The sequence below is a fragment of the Oreochromis aureus genome, linkage group 17 (assembly GCF_013358895.1).
Source record: "Oreochromis aureus strain Israel breed Guangdong linkage group 17, ZZ_aureus, whole genome shotgun sequence".
NCBI classification, from domain to species: Eukaryota; Metazoa; Chordata; class Actinopteri; order Cichliformes; family Cichlidae; genus Oreochromis; species Oreochromis aureus.
Window position 1 is genome coordinate 19,606,235 of NC_052958.1, and position 27,660 is coordinate 19,633,894.

General features: G+C 40.3%; 1 protein-coding gene and 1 long non-coding RNA gene across 5 annotated transcripts in view; one reads left to right on the top strand and one right to left on the bottom strand.

Moving 5' to 3' along the window:
• The first annotated feature begins 279 nt into the window (after positions 1-279).
• abcc9 (ATP-binding cassette, sub-family C (CFTR/MRP), member 9) overlaps positions 280-27,660 on the top strand; it is a 78,273-nt gene continuing 50,892 nt past the window's right edge. For 2 of the 4 annotated variants that reach the window (XR_005608819.1, XM_039600859.1), the window contains exons 1-8: positions 2,760-2,960; positions 5,236-5,415; positions 11,566-11,707; positions 11,842-11,963; positions 13,575-13,741; positions 13,887-13,988; positions 14,209-14,349; positions 14,471-14,659. Coding sequence is in view for 3 of the 4 variants with exons in the window: in XM_039600859.1 (XP_039456793.1) it covers positions 5,253-5,415; positions 11,566-11,707; positions 11,842-11,963; positions 13,575-13,741; positions 13,887-13,988; positions 14,209-14,349; positions 14,471-14,659 (1,026 nt within the window). In the remaining variant the exon portion in view is untranslated. Of the gene's footprint in view, positions 421-2,759; positions 2,961-5,235; positions 5,416-11,565; positions 11,708-11,841; positions 11,964-13,574; positions 13,742-13,886; positions 13,989-14,208; positions 14,350-14,470; positions 14,660-27,660 lie in introns of those variants that run through there. The other 2 variants (XM_039600861.1, XM_039600860.1) reach the window with 2 other exon arrangements.
• On the bottom strand, positions 20,125-27,418 carry LOC120433887. Its single transcript, XR_005608820.1, has 3 exons — positions 27,184-27,418; positions 26,683-26,842; positions 20,125-20,227 (listed from the first exon to the last, which is right to left on the bottom strand). It is a non-coding gene; the product is annotated as an uncharacterized LOC120433887 (long non-coding RNA).

The following is a 27,660-nucleotide window of genomic DNA, read 5'->3' on the forward strand; positions in this document are numbered from 1 at the left end:
CCACACATAAGTTAAAATAGTCTTCATTTTTTTTCTCTCATATCATAACCTGGGGGAAAAAATTCCTTTATTTCATTTGAAACATACTCCTAATTTGCCAGCTTAAAAACAGCTTCTCTGAAAAAGGCCGATTTAACGCTCATTTGTCTTTAGTTTGACCTAAATTTATCCTTCTATCATGCACATGCACAAAAAAAAAAAAAAAAAAAAAGACAGCCATCATATCTGAGAGTGCGTGCGTATCATTTGTACCGCACGAGCGCCATAACGGCTTCTGAGCGGACACGTTAGTAGTCGTAATATATAGCATTTCCTGTCACCGTGCCTTCAGTATAAACCGCAATCATAATAAGACACCCCGAACGGGGATAACGACTGCGGAAGAGACGCCGTGACCCGCAAACCTGCGTCAAAGGTCGGGTAAGTGCTGGGGTGAGCTCTCCTTTATTCTTCTGTCATTCGCAACCAGGCGACAGCATCCTCAGTGTGCCGTAACACGACGTCTTAACTGAGGACGTTAAGAGATGTGAGACAGCCAGACTTCATTGAGCATTCCTCCAGTTTGAGTCGATTTGGCTCTTACTGCTGGCGTGTAGCTTCAAAATAAACAGTGTAAAATATCGGAGTCTTTGAGATGTGAGTCTTCATTTCGGCACCGTGTAATGCACCGTGCACACACAGTTCAGGGAAAACAAGGCGTTTTGCTGCTGGTCGTGGAAGGAGGCTGGGTCGATTACAAGCGGTACAGTTTAAAAAGTTTAAGGATTTATACATTTACATCTTCTTATTATTTCAGTTATTCTTGCCGAATATAAGATTGGATCACATTGGTTTAGAAAAATCACACATCTTTAAAATATGTCTGTTTCTATTGGTCCGCGCGTTGAAAGTCTTCTAACTGTTTGATTTCTGAATGGAGTTTTGTTGATATTAATGCGTGGCAGGACTGAATCACAATGAAGGACGCTGAATGACACGTGAAAATAAACCCGATTGATCCCCCCTCCCCGCTCCATCAGTTTTTTTTTTCAGGTATTTCTATGCATGCAAGACTTGAACCTCGTGCTTCTGAGTGCAGCAGCTTGCATGAATGAAAGACAATACAGTCGATAATGTGCTCTCTTCAGTGCGCCCGCTGACCGCATCAAAGGTCCCTGTTTTAATGCTAAGCAGAGCAGTTTCACGTGTGTACCCTGCAGGCTCTGGGATTCACTCAGGTTTTAGGGATGATCTCCCATATCAAGCTACTGTGTGTGCAACCACACGAAATCAGATTAAAGAGTTTAAAGTGTTCATCATTATAAATGTGCACATGCCAAAACATTAGAGCAGGTTGAGGTCCCTTAAGGATAGTTAATTTCACCTTGTTAATTAAAATAGCATTATATTTACTCTATTTCTATATATCTCATATCAATTAATTCTAGTTATTTTAAATAAAATATTAATTTAATGACTTTACGCTTATTTCTGTGTGATTTACTTAAAAAATGTTGGATTTTCCAACTAAGGTTAATATATTCATACAATCATACAGACAGATTGTTTGCACTATAGAGGTTTAATGCTGCACATGATAAAAGTAGATATGCCAGATTAAGCGATATTTCTTTAGCTGCATGTTTGTAAATCCACTTTGCTCTTGACATGTCAGCAGGCTGTTGAGGAAGCCTATAATAAACCTCCTTCTCACCCCTAAACTGGTACAAGTTTGGAAATCTGATAGGAGGCGACTTTGTATCAAGCTGGCTGAATGTACTCAGAGTTTTACTGAAATTTATGAGGTTTGAACCTTCAAAATAAAACTCCTTTTTTTTCTTTTTAACTAAATGGATGTTTAGCTTATAGAAACTGCTGATCATACAACACAGGCTGAAAGGCAAAAAAGAGACAAATGTAATGTGGGATCAAGAATATGTGTAGTGAAAATGAACACAAACAATTTAAAATAATAAGTGAAAATGACACAAGGACATTTTGGTGTAACGTGTAACAGATTAGGTGAATGCATTTAACATGGGTACACATGATGACATTATACATGTGCAGAGAACGAACAGGAAAGAGCACAGTAAGTATTATAGGAGATGTCTGTATTCAAAGCATATATAGTATTTAAATATTTAACTGCCTCAATATGCTGGTATTAGTATTACTTCATGTTTTTCCTGCATTGTACAAGGTGTTTTAAATAAATTGGGGTCATAAAGTGTTGAATATACACTGTTCACTTTAAGATTGTTGTGTCACATGTGCTGGTAATAACAGTGATTATTAAAAAAAAACTAAACAGTTATATCGTAAATTTTGCAATTGTTCTTTTTGTCATCATGAACTCCTATTTTAAGTTGAACTAAGCTGCCAAAAAGATAAACTATAAACTAAGGTATAGATAAATATAATTATAAATATTATAAATAATGATCTTTGTATTATATTTTTAAAACAACTAAATTATTATATGGACTGGTTCTTACATAGTTCTTGTCTATTGTATTGAAAGAAACTGCTTTCTTACTCCAATTAGTAGAAAACCTGTTCTGCATCAGGAGCCACATTATGGAAATTTGCAATGATAGACAATTAGCATTTTTCTATATTTAACTATGGATTGTGAGTAATTCAGTGTAAGCACACCCACAGTACTCAGTTTATATGCAAATACAAAGGTTTTATTTTGAAAGACTTGGATGGAAGCGCTTTATCATACACGGTGTAAGGTGACACCATCCACACAGGCAGGCAGCAGTGAGTGGAGCAGCTGAATCTTTTGCGGAGCTAAAAATAATCAACTTTTTCCCTCTCCAACTCTCACCGTATTTTGTTTCTGTTCCTCTCCCTCCTTTCTTCCTTTCTTTCCTTTGTCTGTTTTCCTTGTGTTTGTTTTTATTTACATTTTTTTTTAAATTCAAGCATTCTGAATGAGACGGTGTTGATAAGGATTATTACTTTACTCTGAGGTAAGACACTTGGTTTTACTAAGCTACCATTGTAGTATTTCTTATTAAGCTGCCTCAATTTAAACAACTCTAAATTAGGTTCCTGAATTATCCTCATGTAGTTTAAGTACTGGGCTGAAGTGTAACGCAGGTGTTCAAGGTTAACTTACTTGTACTTCCAGGTGAAATGATCCACGTGCATTAATTATATCCTTATGTGATGGTAGTAAAAGGGAAAGTAATACGGTAATAAACAAATAAGTAAAGAAGCTAACATTAGGCAGAAATTTGAGGTGAAACTCTTCTCCTGTACGTCACACAGTGATAATTTCTCAGCAATAAGGCAACAGAATGCTGTGTAGTGGCTGCATATAAAAGTTGAATGTAACCACCATGTAGTCATTCAATAACTAGCCTTTGCATTTTTAAGCCTCAACATTAACATTTTGGCAGGTGTCATGTTAGTTTTCTGAAGCCAGAAGTGATAATGAAGTAGAAAAAGTGATTGGGAACACACACAGAGGGGCACTAGCTAATGGCATGCTTGGGTAGCAAGGTGCATCCAACTCTACAGGTGCAAAACCCAGAGCACATAACTGCTAATTTATGCTAAGTAAAAATATTTGTTTTTCATTCACTAAAACTGAAGCACAGAATTCTTGGATGGGCTGTACCTGACAGCAAGCCATAATTACTGTTCAGATTGTCCGAATAAAAAAATGCTCTCGCAGCACAATCACAATATCCAACTTACTGAGTAGAATTAGCGAAGGCGAGGTCTGCAGAGAGCTAGAAAGTGGTCACACCCCTAACTGTAATATTTAGCAGTACAACTCCAGAATAGGTCATAAAAATGTCACTCCAGTACAGCGGTTATAAGGGGGTAACTATCCAAAGAGGCAAAATCTGTTTTTTGTTTTGTTTTGTTTTGTTTGTACCAGACTGTAAAGATGGTTATTTCTGCTGTAGTTTGATCATTCAACATGGGAGCATTTGGGTGTTGACTCACTTTTAGAGGCAGCCTCAAGTGGTCACTAGAGGAACTGCAGTTTTGGCATTGGCTTCATTATCCGCCCTGGGCACTGCTGCCATTTTTACATAAGGTAGAGATATGCTCTTTAATTAAAAACAAAACAAAACAAAAAAAACAAAACAAAACTGTTTACTTTAATATCTGGTGAGTATTTAGATTTATTACCAAGTATAAATATTATCTATTAGCTTAGCATACTGCTAACTGTCATCTGTTGGGAGGTGTTTAATAATCTACTGATATTTTTCACATTTCCCCCCCTTGTGTTTGAGGCATATCATATCTGACTTTGTTACAAAACTAATTTTAAAAAAGGGAAAAAAGGACATGTTTAGTTAGAGTCAAGGCTAAAACAGCGCACTTCACATGAAGCCAAATCTTTGTAAATAAAGTTGAAATTGGGGACTTGTTGTTTCAAGTTAAACAGCTGCCACAGCTGTTACACCCTCTACAAAAAGCCTTGTGTAGATGAATTAGTGAAATTGTGCTTCAGAATCAGTTTTAGTAATAAAGAATTATTTATGTTGTGGTGATACGTATAAGGACGTTAAAGAGATGGTGCAGAAATCGCCATCTGGTCAGAAGGAAAAACCCTAAAACCTGGAAGACTTGGCTGGATTCCCACAAAGTGAAATAGCTGGCAAAGGACAGATGCAAGGATACCAATGGTTACACCCTCATCCATTATAGTGTGGGTATGTTATACCATAAAATATAATAAAACAGCTGGTTAAATAGTTTCAGTAAAATAAACAGTAATGCATTTTTTCCTAATGTGGCCCTAATACTCTGTCGTAGGCTGCAGACTTTTCTTTTTCTCTTTTGTTCTATTCTTGGATCTTTATGATGTCACAAGTAAAGTTGAGTGCATTTAAAAACTGCAATCTTTGACCAAAGTATCAAGGAATACAAATGAGTTTTCAAACACATTCTGAAGATTTTGAAGATGTGCTTGTGAGGCATCATGAGATCTAAGACGAGGCTTTTCCAACTCTTAATATTCACTTAACATTAAGCCACCATAAGCCGGCCGGCACATAACTGGACGGTGTGTCTGAAATAGCTCTCGTGCCTCTCACAAGCCTGAGTGTGGCACCGAGAGTGTGTGTGCACTTTGTGTGTCAGGCCACAGAAATGTCTGAACTTCAAAGCTGCTGCTGCAAGATTAAATAAAATGATTGTTTTTAATAAAGAATGATCTTAATTGTCTGTAGTTAGTGTGGTTTGCGATGTGTCAGCTGATGTCGGGCCTTATTTTTCCAGACTGACTCAGGACTCATATGGAGCAGTTGGATGGTGGCAGGGCCTTGTCATTTTGTGGCAACAAAAGCAACGCCTACAGTGTGACAAAGGGCGTACTGAACAATCCCTGCTTCGTGGATGCTCTCAACCTGGTTCCTCATGTCTTCCTGCTCTTCATCACCTTCCCCATCCTCTTCATTGGTATGTAACACACTGCTGTATTTATGACTCTTAGAAAAAAAAAGTTTTTCTTCTTGGAAACTGCTTTTAATTTTTCATGTAATTAATGGATGATAAAATGGGCTCTTAGAGAACAGAGTGGGTTGATGGTGTGAAGAGAAGCACAGGGAACTGTGGCTGAGAGTGTGGAGAACTAATCTGAGCAAACAGAGTGAAATCTGGAGGACAGTAGCTGATTTGGATGGGTTTCAGGATTAAGGAGCGGAGCAGAGGAGGGCTGTAGACTTTGTTTTCAACTTTTATAATAATTAATAATAATAATTTATTAAAATGTGGGCCTTTTTTTATTGTAGCTAACTGTTTGGTGAGTTTTAAATTGTAGGCAATCACCTATTCGATCTGTTTCACAGTGAGTCTGCTTTCTTTATACCTTCTAAATTTTAGCATATCCAATACCACCCCAGGGTGAAAAATGCTGGAATGAATTATTAAAAAGTTCAAAACTTCAACTCACCAACGTGTACTAAGAGAGCATGACACATAAAATATGTGTTAATTTTGAGGGTGTCAAGTGGGAACCTATTTCAGATTTGATATGGAATGATCCAGGTGTATTTTGAAAGACTAAATGAAGAAAACAAACATTTTCACAGGTAAATACTTATCTACATTATGAGTTTTGGTATATCTGCAGCATAAAGTCACAGCTGTGGACCTCGTGTTATGTTTTAGTGTTCCCTGCTTATATCTCTTGAAGCTTCGCCTTCGTTACTGGAAAGTCTCAGAATTCACTGCAGTTGTCAAGACTGAACTAATCCAGTGAGGATTACTGGATCTGAGTCAAATAGACTGTTTTGATCTCTCTTCTTATTGTGTCACATGCACTTCATTGTGTTTAATGGATATTGGTCTATACATATTCTAGGTGGCAGCTATTGTTTTTGGATATGCATTTTGAAGCCTCTGTATTAGTGTTTTGGCTCCTGCTGGATTTTGGACCCAGAAGTGACCATTTTTGGATGAGAGTGGTATCATCTGAGGCTAGTAAGTTCGGCTAGCAAGCTGCATTTATATAAACTATGGGCGCGATGTGGAGCTATGTTTTTCAGGAGCAGTTTGCTCCTGGTAGGGTCTCCTAAGACAAATTGGATCAGGGTGGGGTGTCAGACAAAAAGCTGACAAGCCCTATGATGAAAAACAAAATTAAGAGTCCAGTTTACCCTGCATAGGACAAGGTCAATGGGGTCCAGCGCTGGTGCCAGAACAGAGGTAGGGTTTTTGCTACTTGTATAACAGTATTTCTCCCAGTTGTTGAGAGTGTTGCTTCCATTCACCTTTAGGCCGGGGAATGGGTCCAGACTTACCTAGCTTTCATTTTTTTTGTCACCCCTACAGGGGTGTTACTGGCAGGTACGGCCTACCCAATCTGACCATGAGTGATGTACTGTTATTGGACCTCTGTACTAATGACATTTGGTTAGTTGATTTTTGTTAGCAAGTGATTAATTGCGTAATAGTCATCCTCATAGCGATGAATCAGTGACACTGATGTTATGTTTCAAGCATTTTGAACTGCAAAAGTACCAAATTTTATCCAACAGAAATGAAGGCCCTGTGGGGTAAAATAAAAAACAACTAATATTTACTATGTCATAGTATTAGATATTTTAAGAAACCATTACCTTTGGGATTTAACTAAAATTAATCAATTTTTACTTGTGAGATTGGAGCTGATTTGAGTTTAGTTCCACACTCAATAACATCTCTATTGCTCAGTGGACTCATCATTTCCTTGCAGTTATGGCGTTTAGCTGAGAAAGGTCATGGGGTTTATGGGAGCTGACATTTGTTAAAGGCCAAAAGAGCATCTTTATTTAAAGTATGAAGCCATATGACAGCGTCTCATCTTGTTTCTCAACAGTATAGGAAAAAAGATTTGCTTCAGGGCTGGATTTAAAGTCAGTGTTTTGGTAACATTTGTATTGAAGTTTTCTTAGTTCAGAAATTCTGGCTATACTTTAGCTCTTTTTAGGTCTTATAAGACTTTGAAGAAGGGCCAAATATAACGAATGAACTGATAGACTAGGACCAAAAAAACCCCATATTGGGCTAGCCATTTCGAGTCAAGATTTCAGCTATGAAGCAAACTGACCAAACCCAGCAGTCGTTAACAAGCATTTTTTTTTTCTTGTAGTCATTATTTTCCCATCAAAGAAAGCATATGAGACTACTGAAAGAAGGAGGAGAACTTAATTGCATTGGAAATGTGGCAGGAAGGCAACGATAATAAGGCCAGTGTGATTCATTTGTGTTTACGACTAAAAATAGATGCTTGCGAACTGTAAAATATGTTTAGAAGCATGTGTATGAATAAAATATATATAGGTTTCAGCCAAGCAGCCCCTATAGTTTTTAATACAACAGCAGTAAAGATGCTCTGCACATTTAGATTACTTTTAAAACGAACAGTATAAATGTACTAATAAATTATATCCATCCATAAATCCATCCAGCTATTTTCTGCCACTTATCTGAGGCTAGGCAAATTATGCTATATTATTGTAGAAAAAGCTCCCCAGCATTTTTTAAAGAAATGAAACCTTTTTCTTTTTCATGGGATAGTAAAAATATATAAGGGGACATTAAATTAGTGATTTGCTGACTTCAATTGACAGGGATGTGGTCAGAAAATGTCTCGAAAGAAAGGAACAAAAACCCTTCTCTACGGCTTTGAAGTGAATGATGAAATCCCTTGTCTGACTTGTCTGAGCTGTGTTACTGTAATCTTCTACTCTAGCATGACTCTGTGTAATCTGGCTGACTGAGCAGATGTGTGGGTGATTTTAACGTTCCCTGTTGTGCTCGCTCTCTTGGGAACACACACGTGCACTGTTTTTGCTATTTTTGTGCGGTCGCTCATTGACATGATGCGTTTTCTTGCCCTTTACCCTTATCTCACTCATCGCATCTAAGTCCTTTACCCCTTTCCCATACCCCAAATTTAACCCCAACCATTAAGCAAAATCTTAACATGAAAAATGCAAATCTTTTGAAGATCTGTCAGATGTCCTCGTATCAGATATGTCCTTGTGATAATAGTTTTGAGACAAACATTGGTCCTCAGAAAGATAGCAAAACACACACACACACACACACACACACACACACACACACACACACACACACACACACACACACACACACACACACACACACACACTATAATTTCAGAGGACAAGCATTACATTAAAAAATATGTTTTTATTTTTAAATGTGATGATTGTTGACATGATTCATGTTTAAAAAAAACACATCTCCATCTGTAAAAAGAAAAAAGAGTTAGGTCCCCACAACATGACAAAAACTCGGACCACACACATACCCTTAAAGGCAGTATCTTGACACGAATGTCATCATTAAGCTGCTTTGAGGAGTGGTTAAGATGGGATTAGATCGATGGTTCAGTGATCCACTGGGATCTTGGCTGGTGTTGCTGGAACAAGTAAAACACACAGGAACAAAAGAGCAGTCAAAATGAGTACTGGCAAATTATTAATAGAGAATATTGTGTGGGTTAGGTTTGAAAATATTAATATTCAGGTTCCTACACACCCATTTACTCTTCGTTTGATTTTTCCCTTGTTAGACAATGAAAAGAAAGCTAAATATGAGTAATGACAAAAAGAAAAATGCTGGAAAAATTAAAGAAAACAGAAAAGAAGTAAAAAGAAAGAGGCTGAAGAATGACGAGGGAAAGATCAAACTGATAAACAAGAATGAAATATGTATTTATTAAAGGTTTCGAGTCATTGCAGGGAATAACTTACTGAATGCTTGGCTGGTTATCTGTGTTGTTTGCGTTTGTGTGTCTCGGTGTAGTCAGTAGTTTATGGGAATGGTTCTGACCATAAGCCCTCAGCTCTCTCCCCAAGGACTCACTAATTGATGCTTCCTGGTTGTAGTTTTTCATGGTCTCTGTGCCCTAAGGCTCCAAAATGGCTTCAGTCCATTGAGTTAAGAGCAGAATCAAATCTAATAATAGAGACTGGTGGAATAAATGAAACTATTACTAAAGCAGCAAGACTTTAATTACATGTAGAAGTAAATGCTGTAGAAAAAAGGCAGACTTGGAAAAAGTCCATATGCAAGTAATTTGATAATTACATACTTACTCAAATTTATTTTCAAGCACAAATAGTAAATATTTGATGGGTACAAGATTGCCTAACATGAATTTATTAACAATATAATTAGCAGTTTGGACTTTAACATAATTAGTAGTTGCTGCCTTATTGAACGACTGTATCACTGATTGAATATGTCTCAATACTAAGGTACATGGTACCTGAATATACACTCATCTGACACTCTATTAGGTACATCTTGCTTGTACTGGACTGAAGAATTTTTTGCCTTCAGAACTGCTTTAATTCTTCATGGCTTTGATTCAACAAGGTGCTGGAAACATTACTCAGAGATACTGGCCCATATTGATATGAAGGTATAACCACTGATGCAGATTTTTTTGGCTGTACATTCATCATGTAAATCTCCCAATTCACTACATCCCAAACGTGCTGTATGGGATTGAAATTATGGAGACCATTTAAGTAAAGTCAACTCATCGTAATGTTTAAGGAACCAATTGGAAATTATCTGAGTTTTGTGACATGGCATGTTGTCCAGGTGGAACCAGCCTACAGAAGATGGTTATGCAAAATTCTGACCCTCTAATCTTAATGTTGGAGCAGAACTTTGGACTCATCATGGTGAAAAGACTGATTCTTATATAATGCATTTATACTTTACATAAGCACTTCCTACCTAGCATTCAGCCACATTCGTACTCACATGAACACATCGGGGAGCAGCTTGGGGTGTAGTACCTTCACTTAGGCATGCGATTTTGAGCAGCCAGGGGTCAAATTAGTAGATGGCCTGCTCTAACTCCTAAGCTACAGTCATCTCAGTCTCTCAAACCTCATCAGACCAGGCAACGTTGTTCCTACTACTGTCAAGTTTTTGTGAACCTGTGTGAATTGGCACCTACATTTTCTGTTCTTAGCTGACAGGATTGGCACTTGTTGTGGTCTTCTGCTGCTTCAAGGTTTAATGTCGTCTTGGTAGCTACGAGGGGTTATTTGACTTACTGTTGCCTTCCTATCAGTTTGCTAAAGACTTATAATTTTCCTCTCACTTTTGGCATCAACAAAGCATTTTCGCCACTGCTCACTGGATAAGTTCTCTTCAATGGGCCATTCTCTGTAAACCCTAGAGATGGTTATGTGGGAAAATACAAGCAAACCAGGAGTTTCTGAAACACACAGGCCAGCTCATCTGACAACAACCATGCCACATGGAAAGCCAGTTAAATCACCTTTCTTCCCCATTCTGATACTCAGTTTGAACTTTACCAGATTGTTTTGACCATGTTTACATGCCTTAATTTGTTTTAATTTGCGGTCATGTGATTGCTCCGATTTGCTTCAACAAGCAGTCGTACAGGTGTACCCATTAAAGTATATTAATACACTAGTGATAGTTTCTTTGTCTTTTTTTAACTGCCAGAATATATTAATATGTTAAGATTTGAAGGTTAAATCTGGTCCTAATTTATCAAAGTATTCGGTATTTTGTATGGTTGGAAATAATATTATGCATTACCTCTGTGACTTTTCACAGTTGGGCTCTTTTTAGATCGCACATGCTTTCAGGACCTCTCTTTTACAGTTTTTTTTTTGTAACATAACATGAAATAAATATGACATGAATTTTGTTGTCCTCTTAAGTTCACATATCTTCCCAAAAGATTCCTGATGCATTTAAAAGCGTGGTTTGGAGTTGTTTTGATCATACACACAAATGCAGAGATTTTAAAAGATCAAAGTTATAAGTGATGTCATGTGTGATTCATGTTTATGTTTAAAGTTATTTTCTTCATCCCTGAACAATGATTTTCACTCAGTTATGACATAAACATAAACCAGCAGAATTATTTGGAGAGTGTAAGTAAATTGATGCAAATCAGTTGTGCTTTGAAGTCACATTTATAAACACATTTTCTGATCCACCATCTATTTTTTTGGCCTCTGTTACGCTTTTCTGCACACACTTGTCACCTCTGACAACATCGCAAGCTCCGATTCACTGTCTTGTGTTTTTGTCCATCAGGTTGGGGCAGTCAGAGCTCTAAAGTCCAGATCCATCATAACACATGGCTTCATTTCCCTGGGCACAACATGAGGTGGATCCTCACCTTCTTGCTGCTATTAGTCCACGTCTGTGAGTTTTCAGAAGGCATCGTCTGCAACATGTGAGACCTCTGAATTTTTTAAAAATCAAACATAAGCAAAAAAAAGAAGCTCTTTTTGTTTTTTATTTCTCTTTAGTTGAATAAATGGTTTGCATGTTAATTATTATATATTTTGTGTTTGCCTCTTGCTGTAGGGTGATGGGTACCAACCACCTCCATCTCTTCATGCCAGCATTCATGGGTTTTGTAGCAGCCACAACATCAGTCATTTACTACCACAACATAGAAACATCCAACTTTCCCAAACTGCTGCTTGGTAAGACAGTGAGGGGCGCTTAATATGACCCTTTTTTTATTTTGATCAAATAAACAGCCAAGGAATTCTGTTAAGTCAATATAAAAGAGGACAATTAAGATTAGCACCCCTTCCTTAATTAAAACAGAAAAAACAAAACTACAAACCAATTAACTTGGTCTCAAATGATCAACCTTCCCTTTGGAATTTTAACAAATAATTATAATCATAAAACAAAATGAATTCAGTCTCAGAAAAACATTTCAGAAAGGCTGAGATGATTTGAACATGTGCAGAGGAGGAGGAGAGTAGATGTGCTGGACAAAGGATGTTGAAGATTGGCAGGAGGAAAAGAGGAAGACCACAGATAGGCTCATGGATGTAGTGAAGAGGGACATGCAGAGGTTTTGTGTGAGGGAGGAGGATGCTGGGAATAGGCTGAGACGGAGGCCAATGATCTGATCTGATGTGGGGACCCCCTAAAGGAAGGAGCCAAAGATTATCTGAATTGGAACTCAAATAAAAAACTACGTTGGCCACAGTACAGACGTTGGAGAAGGAATATTAATAAAAAGCAGAAAGGGCAGGAGGTTGAGTGAGGAGTATCTATCAAAAAACAGACGCTCATTAGATGCAAGGATGTTTCAACAACAATGGCAGGTTAGCATGTGGATGTTTTGCAGATGAGAAATTTGCTAATCCTAAAAACATAGACGTGCCTCGCTAGAGTTCATCCACTTTCTCAGCTTTTCCTGACATTATTTTCTGTTTGCTAGCTGGTATATACTGTATCTATAAGCAGGTACTTCTCTTGAAGGCTTGTGAAAGCAACATCAACACTAATAAGTAAGATTATCTCCATCCAGATGAGTGTTTCAGCTTAGGTTCATGTATAATCTACATACATTATCATCCGCCACACTGGCAATGAAGTGGACTCTTAAGCAGCACCTATTGCTGACAAGTTAAAGATCAAAAGGTTTATTGGGTAATAGCAAGCCAATAGGGAAGGAGATATCAGTCACAGGGATTCTTGGGCACAGTTCAGGTTACGCCAAAGAGAGGTGGTCCACAGAACTGTCCAAGAGGGTTCTGCTCAGAGTGTGGGTGGTAGGTTTGGGCAAGATACTTGGAAAGGGGCCATTTGTCTGTTTTGCGCCATTGAAGAGAGTTGTCGCAGACTTCAGCTGGACTCAGAGAGAGTGGAAAAACAAAGCAGTAAACAGACCAGCGCGAGTGTGACATAGAAATTATATTGCACGTTTGAAAAAGCATGTGAATTGACCATACACTTAAACTGGGAATGTGCATGCTGGTGTAAACAGAAAGCAAAGGCATGTACTGACTGACAAGGCCCAACCAGGAATGTAGCGTAGATATTTTCATGGTTTCCAAGAGTCTTATTTTCTGCATAGTCAACACTCAAAATAGACTTTTAATATCTGCTCCCTGGGAGGAGTTCCCAAAGGTCTGTTTCCAGTGACCTAAAGTTGTTTGTGTGTGGACAAGAGGCCAACATACAAAGAAAAATTCAGCTTTTTAGGGTACGGTATGATCTTTGAAAACACAAGTATGATAGCAGTGATGCGGCGTCGGTGATAGTCATGCTGCTTTTTGTCTCTTTTCTCACAGTCCTTTTCATCTACTGGGTGCTGGCGTTCATCACAAAGTCCATAAAGTTGTGGAAGTTTGCCGAGGACAAAGATGCATCACAGTATCTCAGGTTGTACATCACTGCACTGTTAGTGATCCTGTATGGACTTCTGATGGCCGTGGAGATCAACGTCATCAGAGTGAGGGTGAGGAAACACATTTCACGCTACGTCGGTTTAGTTCAAGGAGTTTTGTTTCGTGTAGATTGCAATCATCCTGGCATCCCAAAATAGTTTTGTTTTTCTTGTTTTTTCCTGCGTAGATTAATTTTGTCTTTGTGTCTTCTTCTAGAAATATGTATTCTTTGCCAACCCTCAGAAAGTTAAACCACCAGAAGATTTACAGGATTTGGGGGTTCGTTTTCTGCAGCCTTTTGTCAACCTGCTGTCAAAGGTAGATTTTCAGAACCATTATTAACACAAAAAGGTTAAAATGCAAATTTTAAAGTACACAATTAAAATAATACTTAGACCACAAGTACTAAAAACCAAAAAATCCAATGAAGGAACTTATTTTTTATTTTTATGCCTCTTAGTCAATATTGAGTGTTCCAAATTTTTACTGGAAAACAATTTGGCAGCACAGCACAGAAAATTCTTGGCTCGTTTTTTAGGCGACATATTGGTGGATGAATCCTCTCATTGTCGGAGCCCATAAGAGGCCTATAGAGCTGAAGAAGATCGGCAAGCTGCCCATCGCCATGAGAGCCCTCACCAACTACCTGCGGCTTAAAGACGCCTATGAGGATCAGAGGGTGAGCAGATGGAGGCTGTAAAATGATTTAATTTCACTGCAGCGATTTACAGTGGTTGTTCTAAATGAAAATATACAGATCTAATTTCTCTGCTTTTTCCTTCTATCCTCCGTCCTCACAGACACCTGAGGACCCGGATAGATCTCCGTCGATCTGGCGCTCCATGTATCGAGCGTTTGGCCGTCCCATCCTGCTCAGCAGCACCTTCCGCTACTTGGCAGATCTGCTAGGCTTTGCTGGGCCCCTCTGCATCTCTGGGATCGTTGAGCAGCTGAATTGTGAAAAAGATCCAGTAGGCAACAACACAATGGTGAGTGTTTAAGACGAATGACCTGTGATCTCATATCTTTAACATTCAAGAAGAGAAAAGAAAAGACGCCTTAGAACTGATTACATGAGGCCAGCAGATTTAATCTACACAAACACATTTGTTTATGGACTTCTGTATAACGTATAAATCAAATGTCAGCTTATTTTTTAAACAGGTAAAGTGTAAGTTCTTTCCTGTCCATGATATACATGCTCTAGATCTTATAATAAATGCAAATAATTTTTCCCATGAATTTAAACCCTCTAAGCCAACCTGTCGTGGGAGATATGGTATTGTGACCTAAAAGTATGACCTAAAACCGATGGGAGCTTTAAGGGTTAAACCTTTCTTTCTTTCAAGCTTTTTTCCATCATCACTGGTTGCATAATTACAGTTCATTATGGAATATTACGGCGTGTTATGAAGTCTGTCTTTTTACTGTATGGTGTGTTTCATATGACTTATTCGGATTCTAGAGTCATTGAAATTTTGGGTTTCTTCCTGTTTTATTTTTTAATTCCTACAGATTTCCTGCCTTTGCTCTTTTTCCCGCCCTGTCATTTCCACATAGTGTTCAGTTAGCAAATCAGCCACCTGTGTGGTCTTAATACTTGTAACCAAGCTTTCCTGTGTTCTTGGTGTTTTTCTGGTTTTCCTTTATGGTCCTAGTTGATTTCCTCATACATAATGCTTTGGATGTTTGGTTTTTCACTTTTTTGTGAATGTTTTCTTTGCTGCGAATTTCTTGCCGACTTCTTCTTGCGTTTGGGTCCTCTTTCCTTTCAGAGGTGTATTTGTTTAAAAATGACCCATTCAGCTCTGTATTCTTGTTCTTGGATGTTTCATGATTCACAGCTCAGTTTAAACATCATTTTTCTTGTACTAGGTTTTGGTGCTAACATGTCAGAGAGGTGAGTGATTAAGATAACCTTAATAGGAATATACACTCTCTCTGACATCATACATATCTAAGAGTAGAAAAAACCAGACTATTAAGCTTAGAGATTCACGCCTGAGCTTTAGGCTCTTAGATTGTTTATAACATAGCTCATGTAACATAACACTAACCCTAATATTTGATTTTAAAAAAATATAAGAATTCAGAATTTACCAATGTAAAAACATCATAAAATAAGAAAAAGCAGATGTCCAGTGTATATAGTATCTTTTTAGAGATGAAGACGTAAAGAGTTTAGTGTCATTCGTTTTCCCTTTTGAGAAATCATCCTGGAAACCTGAACCTTTACTCAGGCACAGCTGATGTCTCCAACACCATCAACAAGACCAAAGCCTTGTTAAGTGTTTATATAAGATCATTATATTAGTGGTTCAGGGCAGATCAGTGAAACATCATGGGTCATTAACACACTCTAACTGTTGGGTGGTCCAGTCAGCCAAAGAGTGACTCACTCTAAGCACGACGTCAACAAGGCGTTGGTCACAGTCGTCACATCGCCAACAGTTCGTGTGAGACGCCGTGTCTGACGTGATGATGATTAAAACAAAGTTAAAATGACATCACACACACTTTACGTGTAAGAGACCTTGTGGATGTAACTTTAACCAGAGCAGCTTCATGCCCGACTCCTGGCGTGAAACCAAAACTGTGTTTCACCTAAACTTTTAATATTTTTCCAAATGTTTTGTCATTTTTTATCTTGAAATCCAAAGTATTTTTCCTCACAAATAAATGAGCACAAAAGGACTTTGTCAGCAATTACGGGCTCTGGATGTCTGGAAGTGATATTCCACTGAATTCCATATTTGCGTTTTTAGACATCAATGGTAGCAGACATTATAAATTCAAGCAGATGATGCTAATTAGATTCAGTCACTAAGTTGCATCTTTTTATAGTAACTTCATACAGTTTCAGGGTTTGGAAATCAGCCATGAAGGACACATGACATCAGGTCATTTGCAGAAAAACTCCTGCCAAATCTTATTTTAACCCCTAGAGGCAGGACCCAGAGGGGCTTACAATCAAATGACATTAATGCTTAAGTGAGTTATGTGAAGTTTTGTGTTACAAAAGTGGATTTTTTTAATGTGGCTAAATCACCATAGTAACTGATCCTGAACACATAACCAGGTCAGGAGCAGGTTATATTCAGAATTTAGTTTAAAATTAGCACCACATTTTCATTAATTCTTTTATTTACTGTACATTTTATCTGCATTTATTTGCAACTTGCAACAAGCTGTACTTCAGTAAACCCACTGAATGAAGCCTTTCTGTTAACGCAGTGCACACTGTGTGTTAACACAGTTAAAAACAGGTGCTTCACTTTCAGAGTGTGGTTAGTACGCCTGTATTGATGTAGAATCGAGTGTTCCACTTAAGGCTTTTATTTTGAAATGATACTTTATGTGGCATGGCCTTCACACAAATGTGCAGTTAAAGTGACAGTGAGTGGGAGGCTGTGGAAAGGCCGGACTAGAATTGGGCTTTAGTTCAGTTGTCTCCCCTCAGTCTTTGTTAGCTTGTTGTTTTATTCTTGAGTCTGAATTGCTCATTGACTTTTTGGATTTTTGTTATTTTCCTTTTTAAAATTTTCCTACAACCTCATCGCAGCAAATTCTATTACTAATTTTCAGAATTGCTTCTCATTATGGACTTTGTTATACTTGTATTAAGGTACTGAATGAAAATGTTCCTAAAATGCAGTTTTGATAATTCAAGTAAACCAAAAATTGTTCTTAAAATGGCTTTGTAAATAATAACAGAATATCTGGCTTCCTGTCTGATATCTTAGCATACACCAGCATGACTCATAATTAGCTCGACCAAACCTGCAGCTCGTACACAACATTACAAAACAATATAAATGTCTCCCTACAATAAAAAGGGCAGAGCAGACAGAGATCAAGCAGACTGTTCACAGACAGCATTTCTGGCAACCAAATATACACCAGCAGAAGTGATCATAGGCATCAACTCCTCTTAAATCCATGCCAACCTCTCCAAAGGTCATAAAGCAGTCAGGGCTTGTAGGAGAGGCAAAACAGATGCTTTTGTAATGACAGCGTATTTTCACACAGTCCACTTGGCTGGATGCTGGTATAGTAGATGTTAAGCTGTTGTCAGGTCTGTGCCTGCCGGTTAAAGTGGGTATAATGGGCAATAGAGATAGAGAGCAGAGCATGGCTGCATTTCTGAGTGACATGGAAAATTCCCCACTCACCTCACACTCTCTGTCTCAGTTTAACGTAGACAGAGGGACTGTTGAGCGTCACTCTGAGATTTTTGAAGCAACAATTCATGTGTATGGCTAATTTTTTCAATCCAGATTGATTTATCAGTGTATAAACATTTTTTTTTTTATTTTACTGCGCTAGAAATGGGATACATGGATAAAATTCTAATGTGTATTTGTTTAAACGAATTCAGAAATGTAGAAACTAAACGATAAAATATTAGAATAAAATATTCTGTCTTTTTTTGCCACAAATTTAAATATTGTATAAAATTGCTGTATTTGAAAACAACAACCATGCTTTCTGGTTTAAAACTCTGGCTACATGGGGCCCATGGACAAAGCACTGAGAATCACCATGAATGGCACAGCCATCAGTTGCTTGGTTACCAGCTGATGGATAACAATCAGTCTGGATTGTAATTTACTTTCATCTTATTATCCCCTTAGAGTTGGAGTTCACTGCAAATCAATAGAAAGTGATTCTGAGTGATCGCCTTTATCCTATGATTATGTAAATGGGAGTAGTTTCTCTCAAGGTGACAGAGGCTCTATCCATGAGCGGTCAATTAATAGTTTCATGAAAATGAATCATGCTTTAGTCTCGACTCTCACCAGAGCTCAACCTAACTGAACACTGATGGACTTTGGATCGATGTGTCAGACTTTGCTAAAATAGAAAGCATTCCTTCCTTTTTAAGAGCTCCAGAGACTCGGACAGTCATCTCTCTTTCAGAAAGCCCATAGACTATATGTAAATGGATTTAGCTACTATGGTGTAATTTGGGGGGAATTTCCCCACTTCTGGTCTGCATGTCCCTCCCTCTGCTAACTAATTTTTAGACCCAGTGGAGATATAAAAATATACAAATTCATCCCCTTCTCTGTTTCAACATGCAGAGCCAAGAACCAATCCATAGCACAAAAGACAATAAATCAGTTTCTGTATTTAACTTTTGGCACTTCCAATCCCGGGACCCCAATCTTGTTCCAATTCAACTTCTTATTTTTACCACTGCTGCTGCAGAGTGAAAACTGACTAAATGAAAGAGAAATGAAGTGGAATCTTAACATCAGATTTTACAGAAGACTCTCAATAAGTCCTAGAACTACTCTTTCTTTAGCTAAATATATGCCCGATCATCTCGATTATTTAATAATAATTATATTAATAATAATAATTTTGGTCTGCTTGTCTCCACCCCAGGGAAAAGGGTAACACCTCCTGGGTCTAGTTGCAGTTTCCCCCTCTAGGGGTGGGGGTACCTGGACCTGGGGTATGGAGTATGTTTGGGGAGTGTGATTGTGTGTACAGTGTCTATTTATGTCTGTCTCCACGTTGGGTGAGTCATGAGTATTTGCATATGTGTGCATGGGGGTGGGAATGGATGTTCGTATCTGTGTGTGCCTGTTTGTCTGTGTCTATATGTCAGGTCGGGTATTAGACGCCACCTCTTGAGGGACATCTCAGGCCCTCCAAGGTATGGAGGCCTATCTCCCCCCACCACTCCCCCTGCCGGTGGCTGACGCCCTCAGACATCGGTGTGTTGGAGGTTCTTGGTGTGCCGGGCTAGGCGCTCAGGTATGCACCGGCTCACTCCTGATGGCTGCTTGTCGGCGCCTGGTGCCTGTGGCTCGTACGGGCCACTTCTGGGCCTAGGGCTCGGTCCACACTGGCACAGCTGGCTGCCGGCGGAGCTCGCGGGCATGACACTGCAACCCCCTCTGACTCCTGCTCCGTGGCTGCTGGGTGACCCCTCGTCTGGGGTTCTCCTCAGTTCTTTCCAGGAGGGTGGCACAGTTGCCCCTCAGTTGGTCTTCCTTGGACTTTCACACTCTGGGGGTCTCTGGATGTCTGGAGCCTGGATCTCCTCCATACCTGCTTCATGCCCTGGAGGACGGGGCTATGGCTCCCCACACCCTCTAGCAGATCGTTACATAGAGAAACCTTTTGAATACAATCGCTCTCATGCTCACAGGTGCACACACAGGTGCTCACAGACACAAACTACACCTTTCTTGGCTGCTACCTCAAAGCACACTGTGCGCTGTCGATCTTACGTGCTGCACAATAATATTCAATACTTAATATTTACTGTTATATAAACATAGATTATCACGATGGTGTTGTTTATGACAGACATGATAGACAGTCATGTCTGTCCCATATGTAACAACTGAAAATAAAATAAAATAAACAAAAAAAAGGTAAAAAAATAAATAAATGAAATAATAATAATAATACTTAAAAATTTTATTACTATTGTACTGCCTCTGCTATGGTTGGGCAGTCAGCTAAACTCCTTCCCCACATCAAGACTCTGACGACACGATTCCCGGTTCACAGGTTTATTGACACAGGGAAAGGTGAAACTGTAACAAACAGTACAAGACATAATCACTGTACTTATTCACCATGTACATATATAACGAAGAAAATATATTAACCCAGTTTTTTAATATGTCGACATGCAATGTTCATATGAATTACTTCCCTTTTTAACTCAAATACAAACATCAAATTATGATTTTAACAAGTCTTGCTACAATGAATGCCTCCAATTCGTTTATCGTTCCCCTTTAACTAGCTCCATAAGCGATTGCTAGCGTAAACTGCATAAGATTGCATCATCATTAAACTTATAGAAAATGAACTTACTTGAAAGAAAGTGGTCTATACATGCACATAAAATATAAAACAAGTTTGTACATACCCACAATGCTACCAAAGGCAAAGGATGTATGTGGATGCCACTGGATTTGTCTGACTAAGGCCACCATGCTGCACATGCCTTCTCCTTATTTCACAGACTTACTTCCTGTTTACTGACGACATCATGTCCTACTACCGACTACAGGTTTTAAGGTGGCACCAGAGAGTTACAATCGCATATTTAAACATTTAGCAAATCCAAGAAAACAGTCTAACTTAAAATAACTTTCAATATCAGAACACTCCCGCCTGGCGTGATTAACGCCACCACACTTTGTCAATGACAGTTCAACATCTAGACATCTGAAGCCAGAAGAAGTACTATTTCTGTAATGGGTCTCACAAACAATGTTTCTCCTCCTGGCTTGATGACCTTGACCTCGACCTGGCGAACTTTACCATCTTTGCTTTGGAAGGTCTGTGTTACCAGACCAAGTGGCCACTTATTTCTTTGTACTTGGCTGTCCTTGAGGAGAACAACATCCCCTGACTTAATGTTTGGGTTAGATGACTGCCACTTCCTACGTGATTGCAATGTTGGAAGGAACTGCTTGCGCCACCTGTCCCAGAAGGTGTTGGACAGGTGCTGGACTTGTCTCCACTGATGCTTGTAGAGGTCAGAGGGTCCAAACTCTCCTGGAGGAGCAGGAACACAGTTTACCTTCTGTGTTAGAAGAGCAGCTGGTGTAAGAATGAATGAGTTGTCGGGGTCAGTTGTTACAGGAACAAGAGGCCGGGCATTAATGATGCCTGCTACTTCTGCCATGAAAGTTACCAACACTTCATGGGTAAGCTGCCCTTGAGCTGGAGGAACATGGAGTCAAGAATCCTCCTGGCCAGACCAATCATCCTTTCCCACGTTCCACCAAAGTGGGAGGCATGTGGAGGGTTGAATGTCCAAGAGCATCCTTGGGCTGACAGGTAAGACTTGACACCATTTTGGTCGATGTTAGAAGGTATCTTCAAGGCCTGACAAGCACCCACAAAGTTAGTGCCTCTGTCTGATCGAATACTTTTGACCGGCCCTCTAACTGCTAGAAACCGCCTCAATGCGTTGATAAAGCTGGACGTGTCGAGGATTCTATGACTTCGATATGTACGGCTCTTACGCTCATACATGTGAAAATCACGGCCCACCTTTTGCTGTGTGAGAGGCCTCCTCTAGTCCGGCGTGCAGAAACACTCCAAGGACCAAACACATCAAGGCCAACATTTGTGAAGGAGGGTCTGTTGAGAGACGATCTGCCGGAAGGCTGGCCATTTTTGGCAGCTTACTGGAGCTCTGAGTCTTCTGCATGTCACACATCGGTAGATGATGCTGCTCACTTTCTCTTGCCACCAACTATCCAAAACCCAGCTGCACGGACAGCCCCTTCCGTAAAGAGACGCCCTTGATGGTGAACTTGTTCGTGGTACTGTCTAATGAGCAGGGTTGCAATATGATGATTGCCTGGAATAATCACAGGAGTCTTCTCACTCTGAGCAAGACTCGAATAGTGAAGACGACCTCCGACTCTTAGTAGGCCATGTGCATCAATAAAGGGATCGAGGCTTTTCAGAGGACTACTTCTGGGAACCTCTTTGTGTATTATGATACATTTGATCTCCTCGCCATAAACCTCTTCTTGGACTGTTCGAATGATGATGTCTGAGGCTTGGGTGGATTCCTCAACACTAAATCCTGTCTTGCAAAGATGCCAGCCCTTACAAGGTTTGTTTGTTGTGATCATGTTGTAACAACTGGCAATATGTTTCAGATGGGTGATTGCACGAGTCAGTGACCGCCACGAAGAAAACTTGGTGAATCGTTGGGACCCAAGTTGCTTGGATGCTGTGGCAGTGCTTAATGTGGACACAAGCGGTCGGATGTCTGGATCCGAACCTGGGTCCACAAGATCAAAGGTGATGTCAGGGACGTTTTGCTTTGGTTTGGACAGAAACCTGGGTCCACTAAGCCAGTTGGTGTCTTTTTAAAGTGCCCGCAGCAACCGAACGTGTTGCATGGTCTGCAGGGTTCTGGTTTGTGGCCACGTAGCGCCACTGGCATGGACTGGAGGATCTTCGAATGCGCAGGACCCGATTACTTACGTACACATAAAAACGCCTGGTCTCATTGCAAATGTAGCCCAGAACCACCTTACTATCTGTGTAATAAGTCACAGCATTAAGCTGAAGATCAAGTTCTGCTGAGATCAGGTCTGACAACTCAACAGCCAGTACTGCTGCACAGAGCTCTAATCTCGGGATTGTGTGCTCTGGACGAGGTGCCAGCTTGGCCTTTCCCATGACGAACCCCACATGATGTTTTCCAGCAGTGTCTGTGACTCTAAGATATGCTACTGCAGCAATAGCTTTTGTTGAAGCGTCAGAGAAAACACACAATTCTCTGTTGACAGCTGTCGATGGTGAAGTTTCAGTGTAGGGTCTGGGTATCATCAGACTTGACAACTCTGTCAGTGAAGCTCTCCACGAGGTCCAAGCTTCCTCCTTGTCTCGAGGTAATGGCGCATCCCAGTCACCATTCTCAGCAGTGAGCTCTCGCAGAATGGCCTTGCCTTGTATTACAACTGGTGCTACAAACCCAAGAGGGTCGTAGAGACTGTTAATGATAGATAAGACTCCTCGGCGAGTATAAGGTTTTGTCTCCTGGGAGACACTGAAGACAAAGCAATCTGTTTGAAGGTTCCAGTTGAGCCCGAGACTGCGCTGCATTGGTACTGTGTCTGCATCGAGGTCAAGATCTTTAAGGTCACTTGCATAGTCTCTTGAAGGAAAGGCTCTCATGACCTCCTTCTTGTTTGCTGCGATCTTATGCAGCCTCAGGTTAGACCTGGAGAGGACATCCTGCGTCTTCTTTAACAAGTTGATAGCTGCTTCGACTGTAGGCAGAGACTTCAATCCATCATCTACACATAAAAGTCTCGCATCACAAAATGCTTTACATCAGGGTCAATATGGAACTCACTGACCTGAACGGATTGATGCAGGCCATAAATAGCCACTGCAGGCGAGGGGCTATTCCCAAACACGTGGACTGTCATGCGGTAGTCCACGACATCTTTGGAGAGGTCATTATCACGGAACCATAGAAACCTCAAGAAGTTTCTGTCCTCTTCTCTGACCAAGAAAGAGTAGAACATTTGTTCTATGTCTGCTGAGAATGCAACAGCTTCCTTTCTAAAGCGCATCAATACACCCAGCAGTGTGTTGTTCAGGTCAGGCCCCGTCAACAGCACATCATTGAGTGACACACCATTGAATCGAGCACTGGAGTCAAAAACTATTCTGATCTTCTTGGGTTTCTTGGGATGGTACACACCGAATGTTGGTAAATACCATCGCTCTTCCTCCTCACCCAACGGAGGAGCCAACTCTGCATGACCATTTTAAACATCTGTTCCATGAAGCTAAGGAAGTGTTCCCTCATTTCAGGCTTCCTCTCAAAGTTGTGAATGAGAGACTTGAGACGCTTCAGTGCCTGAGGCCTGTTGTTAGGAAGCTGCTGACGTGGACTCTTGAAGGGTAAAGGGGCTACCCAGCTGTTATTTGTGTCTTTCTGTAGTCCATCCTTCATTATTTTCATGAATGAAGCGTCCTGAATCGAAGGAGCAACTTGGTTATCCTCTTTGGTCCTCTTGAACACATTGCATCCAAGATGGTCAACATCACAGGTGGACTCTTGTTCAGAACATGTTGGAAGATGGTCTGCAACCTGGATGGCGCTGTACCTTTCTTTAACACAAAACACATTAGGGCATGGGTTAAAGATAGATGGCCTTCGCAGCTCTGTGGTATTTGTATAGAAGGAGCTGATTGCTGATGGCCTATGGACACTGCCGAGACACACGTTGCCCACAACAACCCACCCCAGATCTAACTTCTGAGCATAGGGCTGGTTGTGTGAACCATTCACCTGTTTGCGGACTTTATGTACTCTGATAACGTCCCCGCCCTAAGAGAAGCATGATCTGGGCATTTGGGTCCAGATCTGGGATGAGGTGTGCCAGTGACTTTAAATGTGCATGATGAAGAGCGACATCAGGGGTTGGAATCTCATCCCTGTTGTTGGGAATTTCATTGCATTCTGTGAGACTGGGTAATGGAATGCGGGCAGTCCCATCAAGAGATTCCACCTCATAGCCACTTGCCCTCCTACCTGATGATTCTTTTACTCCTGCACATGTTCTCAGTATGTATGGCGCACTTGGGCTTTTGTCACCAAACACTTCAAAAACTGTGAGCGAACTAACGACCTGTTACTTTGCTCATCCAAAATTGCATACAGCTTCACTGCTTTTTCTCTGTTCCCAGCTGGATATACCTTCACGAGGCATATTTTGGAACAGGATCGGTCCATCAGATCTCCCCCGCAAACCTTTGTGCATTTGGCTGTGATGTCCGATTGAGGCAAAGTTTCAACTTCCTCCCCGCCATGGTCTGGAGCAGGGTCCTTCACTTCTATCCAAGGTGCAGGCCCTGGATGTAGAACTGTGTTGTGCCTTTCACTTTTGCACTCAGAACACTGCACTTTGACCTTGCAATCCCTAGCAAGGTGCGATGATGCTGAACAGCATTTGAAACACAAATTGTGCTCCTTCAAGAACATCTTGCGCTCTTCAATCGGTTTTTTCTCTGAATGCACGACATTTGCGTAATGGGTGTGGTTTCCCATGTATGGGGCATACTTTTCACAATCATCAAGCTTTGATGAAAATTTACTAGAATAAGAACTAGCTCTGGAGGATACGTCCATTTTACAGACTGAGATTTCTCTATGCTTGTTTGGCTGCCACGCTAACTTTTCAGTCCTGGGGCTGATGTCTGTCTGAGTGATGAAGTTGAAGCTTGGATCATTGGCAATGCTAGCCTCCTGGCTAACAAACTCTACAAAAAAGGTAAAGGGCGGATACGGCACATGCTCTCGCCGTTTGTACGATGCGCCAGCTGAAGCCCACTTTTCTTGCAAACGAAAGGGGAGCTTCTGCACGATTGGGTTGACACCTCTTGCTGTGTCAAGGAATGAAAGTCCAGGTAGGTCTCCTTCATCCTTAGCCGAAAGAAGTTCCATCAGAAGATCACTCAACTTTGTTAACTTAGCATAGTCTCGATTTCCTACCTTTGGAAATGTGTCAATGCGCTTGAAGAGAGAATCCTCTATTGCCTCTGTTGAGCCGTAGGTTCTATCGAGTCTTTCCCATATCATATCCAGCCCAGCTCCTGGATGATTGACATGAATTGCTCTGATCTGCTCTGCGTGTTCTTTTGACTCCTTGCCAAGCCACTTTAAAAGAAGATCCATCTCTTCACTCGCAGTCAAATCTAAGCCACTGGTTGCAGATAGAAATGAGCGTTTCCAGGCTCTGTAATTCTGTGGCTTGTCATTAAATTGAAGTAAGCCTGTAGACACAAGTTCACGGCGTGCAAGATATCTCACAAAATCATTTGGGTTGGGGCTGCTATAGCTGGCGTTAGGAGAATGGGATAGGCTGAGGAAAATGCACCACTATAGTCATTTTGAGATCCGAGATTCCGGGCTGGAGTATCAAAACTGTGTTCAAATCTTACTTGTCGTGGCTCGTGAACATCTTCTTCCTTACAGATCTGAACTCCATGTGAGCTGGGGAATGGCTCTGATTTTATTGGCGTAACACTTTCATGCCGCTGATGCTCTGTCTCTGATACTTTGCCTTGGTCCGCAACATACTGTTGTGTCCGTTGAGTAGTTTCTAGAGGGTCGGAATCTAGTACAAGGTCACAACTACGTCTTTCACTATTGATATCAGCTGCAGCTTCTAGCACTTCTGCCTCCGCAATGGCTGCAGCAGTTTCTTTCTTATATTCTAGCATTTGCATTGAGGCTTCCAATTTAGCCTTTTCTAGTTTTAGGTTTATTTCCTCCTCAGCATAAGAAAGACGAGCCTTTGCTGCTTCTGCACGTGCTCGTGCCTTGGCTGCAGCAGACCCAGTTGATGATGCACAGGAGTGCACAGAAGGAGCGTGCGAGTGCGTTTTTGACATGGTTGTTTCTTCTGACTTGGATTAAACAATTTCTTAGCGAATCTCTGCTCAGATGTGCTAATTGTCCATTAGTTGATTGTGATGATGGTCTCCCTACCATCTGTCGGCGTTTCCACGTTATCTTGCCCGCTAGGAAGTGTGGTTTCACTGTACTGCCTCTGCTATGGTTGGGCAGTCAGCTAAACTCCTTCCCCACATCAAGACTCTGACGACACGATTCCCGGTTCACAGGTTTATTGACACAGGGAAAGGTGAAACTGTAACAAACAGTACAAGACATAATCACTGTACTTATTCACCATGTACATATATAACGAAGAAAATATATTAACCCAGTTTTTAATATGTCGACATGCAATGTTCATATGAATTACTTCCCTTTTTAACTCAAATACAAACATCAAATTATGATTTTAACAAGTCTTGCTACAATGAATGCCTCCAATTCGTTTATCGTTCCCCTTTAACTAGCTCCATAAGCGATTGCTAGCGTAAACTGCATAAGATTGCATCATCATTAAACTTATAGAAAAATGAACTTACTTGAAAGAAAGTGGTCTATACATGCACATAAAATATAAAACAAGTTTGTACATACCCACAATGCTACCAAAGGCAAAGGATGTATGTGGATGCCACTGGATTTGTCTGACTAAGGCCACCATGCTGCACATGCCTTCTCCTTATTTCACAGACTTACTTCCTGTTTACTGACGACATCATGTCCTACTACCGACTACAGGTTTTAAGGTGGCACCAGAGAGTTACAATCGCATATTTAAACATTTAGCAAATCCAAGAAAACAGTCTAACTTAAAATAACTTTCAATATCAGAACAACTATTAAACTGACAAAATGTTCTGCAGTTACATTTTGACATTATTTATTTACGTTGAATGATAAAGAACATAAGGCTGAATTGAAAAACATCTGTGTCTGAAAGAATGTTTTCACATATTTTCTAGCAAATTTTGGTTTGTGATTGAAATAGGGATATGCTCTTGTTAATCCACCAGCTACTATGGTTTGTGGAACAGACAACAGCCTGTTGTCGAATGAGAAATCAGTTTGACC